This window comes from Cariama cristata, unplaced genomic scaffold, assembly GCF_000690535.1.
Source record: "Cariama cristata isolate BGI_N322 unplaced genomic scaffold, ASM69053v1 scaffold23737, whole genome shotgun sequence".
Lineage (NCBI taxonomy): Eukaryota > Metazoa > Chordata > Aves > Cariamiformes > Cariamidae > Cariama > Cariama cristata.
The window spans coordinates 3378-7887 of NW_009628649.1; the positions used below are offsets into that span (position 1 = coordinate 3378).

Here is a 4510-nt window from a genome sequence, read left to right on the forward strand (position 1 = left end):
TGACGGTTGTCACCTGACAGCAGCAAGAGCAGCCTCCGTGGGCTGTGCACAGAGGGACGGATCATCCCGGCCTTCGCTGCAGCTACCGCTGGGGCACACAGACATGGGCACCGGCACACCAGGCAGGCACCAGAGCCCGTAGCATGGCTGGATGGGGAAAGATTCCTCCGAGGAGTCCCTGAGCTCAAGAGAAAAAAAAACAAAACACAAACCCTAGTGAACCAGAGGTGTGACCCACTCCCCCTCGAGATGAAACCCCAGGGCAGCACACCCCCAGCTCCCCCAGTCAGTGGGTTTCTGCCTCCTGCCCTGCCCTGCCCGCTGACCCTGCCCGCTGAGCGTGGGCCGGCACCAGCCTCATCATCTGGGCTGCAGCAGGGTCAAAAACCCAGCCAAGACCACAGCCCCTTTGGGAGAGGCTCTGTGCACAGTGGGGGACTATTCCTTCCCGGAGCAGCACCCAAACCAGGCACGGCAGCCTCCCCAACAAGGCTGGATGAGCAAGCGGGGACCAAACAAGCTCCCTGGCCACATCAACCCTGACTCGGTCACCACCCAAGCACAGCTGGTCCACAGAAATGTTGTTCAAATTTCAGTATGGGCTTTTGGGCCACAAACATGCAGGAGCGGTGGTCCCCGCTGTCCCCACCGCCTCTCCTGTAGTATCTCACAAGGCTACAAGATGGCAGTAAAGCCCGTGGCACAGCAGCAGCTCGCCCAAAGCCACCTTGGGCATCCGATCCTGGAAAAACAAAGATAAAACCTGCTTCTGCCCGCGCCTGCAGGCCACTCCGAGCACCCCCTGCACCCCTGCTTCTGGTTTGCACCTTGGGTGATCCCCTCCCCTTCTGCCAGGGGCAACTTGAAGCACCCAGCATCAGCAAAATGTCTACCGGGGACCACAGCCTTCAAGGTAGGATGACGTACATCTCCACACTCGCATCCCTGTGGAAAGCAGACTGCAGCACAGGCACAGCATCACAGAGGAAAACAAGAATTTCTCCAGAGCATCAGGTTATGAACTTCAGATCTTTGCCAGCCTGTTGAGTAAAGGAGGAACACCCTTCCCCCAGTCCTCCTCTACCTCCTCTTTGCTGGCCTTCAGCACACCAAGAACAGCAAGTTCACAGCTTTCAAAAAAACCCACAGGAAGAGCATAATTGTACGACCACAAAAAAAAATTGGCAAGAGACCTGTGGGAAGGAGACCTCTCCCATTCACTGGACTGCAGCACTGGACGCTGGGACCCAAGGAGCAGTCCAAACTGGGGCAAGCGTCGGTGAGAGGCTGGTATAAATACCTAAAGCCAATTAAACAGACCATCAGGAACATTTTTCTCTGTGTTGCTGATTTAGCAACAGGCTCTCTGGGAACACGGTGCCATCCCTCTGGGTTACTTTCTGCTGCAGATCCTGCTATGGGGATCTGCTCCCTGCTGCATCTCCCAGAAGGGAGATTCAGGGATTACATTTTGGTGCATTCCAAGCGATTCCGCTACTGCTCAGCCCAGAACATCTGCCTAGGGAGGATCTGTGGGGTGACCCTTAGGTCCCCTCACTTACACGTTTCACAACGTACCGAAGATCCTACAGCCAAGCTCAGGGGGGAGGTCAGGCCCCTGGCAGAGCACACACTCACAAAGATCATGTGCTTCTATTTCACAGACTCACAGCTTAATAACCTGGTAAAATAACCCATCCCAGGGACACGCTGCTCCAGCGTCTTATAGAAGAAAGATTAATCAGCTCAAATGGTGCCAAACAAGCCTCCAGAGTTGCAAGTGTTAACTATTAAAAAAAATTAAATACAATGCTTTAAAACCCAGCCCTTTGGAGACTTACCTCTGGTAACTTCAGCCCAAGTTTTGTTAATTCTAGCACTACACAAGCAGCCATTTTCCCTTTTGTTCAGTATTCTAAACACAAACAGATGTCTGCAGACCCCAACAACAGGCACTGCTTGACAACAGCCCCTTCTCCTTCAACTTCCAACCACAATCTGTCTCCCCAAGAGTTCTGGAGCCTGCCCAGCCTCGATGACAGTATTTAGCTATGCAAGCGCCACAAGCCTTTCTAGATCACAGCCAAAGAACTCGCCAAGCCATCCTGCAGGCTCCACACACGCTGGTGTGAGACTCCACCGTTACTGGTTACATGGAGACTGCAGGTATCAAAGTTGCCTATTTAATACTCACAGCCAGTTGAAGCTCACGGCAGCCGTGAGTTGAGCTTCTCAGCATTTCACTTTTGACTTTCCATCTAACACATGCCCTGAAGTATCCCACAAAACACCAATGGAGCAGGGATGCAGTGATCCTAATTACCAGTGGACATGAACAACCTGATTATTTCACTAAAATCAGGCTTTTACAGGATTGCTAGATTTTTTTCGAGTCCTGACAGATGACAGCCATGAGCTCCAGTCAAGCAAAGAATGACCAACACCTTTCCATACCTGCAGCTTTAATAGTTGGGGCAGTTCCAGAGCCATCTCTTCAGAGTGCAAGTCTTAAACAGCTTAAACAGCAATAAAAAGTAAAATATAAATTTTTATTTAGAATTAAAGCAAATACTTCAGTATCACAAACACAATATTAAACTTCAAGAAATATACTGCTAATTTGGAGGGAGCATTTATTTGCACAACCACAACATGCGCACAAATCCACAAAAAGATGTGGAGTCTGAAATTTTCAACATCTCGCCACCAGAGCAGTTGATCACAACATTTCATACGGAGTTATATATACTGTAATAGATGTTGACAAAATTTCTACAGAATCATCTTTATAGACAACAAGAAAGCTCTAAGAGGCAAACATTGCAATCTATTCTTCTTCTGATGAGTCTCTCTCAAATGTGTAGGCCATGAAGCAAGCATCTGGTCTCTTGGGGACAAGGGGATGCCCTGGTCTCACAATCTCAAAGCCCAAAAAGCTGAAAGTACGGAGCAATGCAGCTAGAAATAAAAAAAAAGAAGAAAACAAAAGTTTCAACCATTTGATATTGTGCAACAGTTAAAGCATCCACTTGAAATAATCCAGAGACAGCACTATGAGTTAACACCTACCTCTATCATCTCTGTTCTTGTGGAAACAAATGAACACATGATCAGCTCGAAGCTGTTCTTCGGCAAACTCTAGAAGAACTGCAAAACTACAAGACAAATACAAGGCTTTCAATGCACACAAGCAAGCACCTCCTTCACAGATAGTTAGCAAGGCCCTGTGAGCCAATCTGCACATGAATTCATAGCCCTAAGAGGTTAGGGCTGGAGACTCACACCAACGGGAGATCCCTGAGCCCCAGGTTTAATTTGAGGGCAGAAATCTAAGTTTTCAGTAACACAGAAAACATGCTTTTTGTGTTGCAGCTGAGGGAGAACGGCTGTGATAGACTCAGAACCAAGCTGGCGTTTTCAGTGGGTAAGAGCAGCCACCCAGTACCTGGGAAGGCAGCTTGAAATCACAGACCTTTTGCGTGGTTCTGCCCAAGAAGACAGGCAGAAGCAGCCCTCAAACCAGGATTACTTAGTTGCAGTCTCTTACAAGAGAGCACCAAGCACCATAATTAGACTTCAACTTTCAGAACAACAGAAGCGAACATCGGCAACAGTAAAGTCTTATTCCACCCTACTGATAGGCCTTCCAGCCAGTGGCAAGTTAAACCCCAGCTGCATTTTATTCTACCCACCTGTCTTTGCTCCCTTCAGGCAGAGCACCACTGGGAATTTCTATATAGAGGTTGTTGTTGTTCAGCACTGCTCTCCAACTAATGTGTTTGGCATCTGTAAGCCTTGACTGGACATTCAGAATTCTTGTCCTGTTATTAGATGTTAGTTCTTCTGTTACATTCAGCCGATTATCCTGTAGCAATAATAAATGCAAAGTTATTTCCAATTCATTTTGGAGAAGGGGTAACTTCCATTACTAAGAGGCTTGAGGCAAGAAATGCATTCAAGCTTATCACAGCAAATGGCTTATTATTACTTATACTCACCGAATAAAATAAATTAGCTGAAAGATTGTGATCCCTCTGACTATTCCCTCGCCCACCTGGGATCTTCAGGGGTGGGTGAGGGACATCAGGAGCACCACCGAGGCCCCGGACCCAGGTTACTACAGCAATTGAAGGGAACCCTGGAACTAGAAAGGGATCACAGAGAGGCAGTGTTAGACAAAGCTTTGTGACTCCTAGGTTTTAAACAGTGATCAGATGGCAAAATTAAAAACCAAAACCAGACGTAGGCCAAGGGAACTCCTCCCACTGCAACCTAAGCAAGTGGCAAGACAAAGGAACCTCCAAGCCCAGGGACAGAACACTGCCTCGCACCCAGACCCACAAGCTACTACTGCAGTATTTTGAGGGAAAGACTAAGTTGGAGACAAAAACACTCTCAGCTTGAGGTGAGCAAGGTGTATTTCTACACAAGGCAGCACTTGGCTTGACCTGTTCTCAAGAGAAGAGTCATTCTGCTATCACATACGCAAGATCCTATTTCCCCCCCCACC

The 4510-nt window shown here is 48.2% G+C and overlaps 1 protein-coding gene across 1 annotated transcript; it reads right to left on the reverse strand.

The window, feature by feature from the left end:
* Positions 1–2443: 2443 nt before the first annotated feature.
* OAZ1 (ornithine decarboxylase antizyme 1) lies at positions 2444–4144 on the reverse strand (the record flags this gene model as incomplete). Its single annotated transcript, XM_009704901.1, is given in 5 exon segments — positions 2444–2958; positions 3070–3155; positions 3693–3865; positions 3999–4085; positions 4087–4144. Coding segments are annotated over 5 exon segments (535 nt in total), but the record flags the coding sequence as incomplete, so codon positions are not given.
* Between the last annotated feature and the right edge of the window lie 366 nt (positions 4145–4510).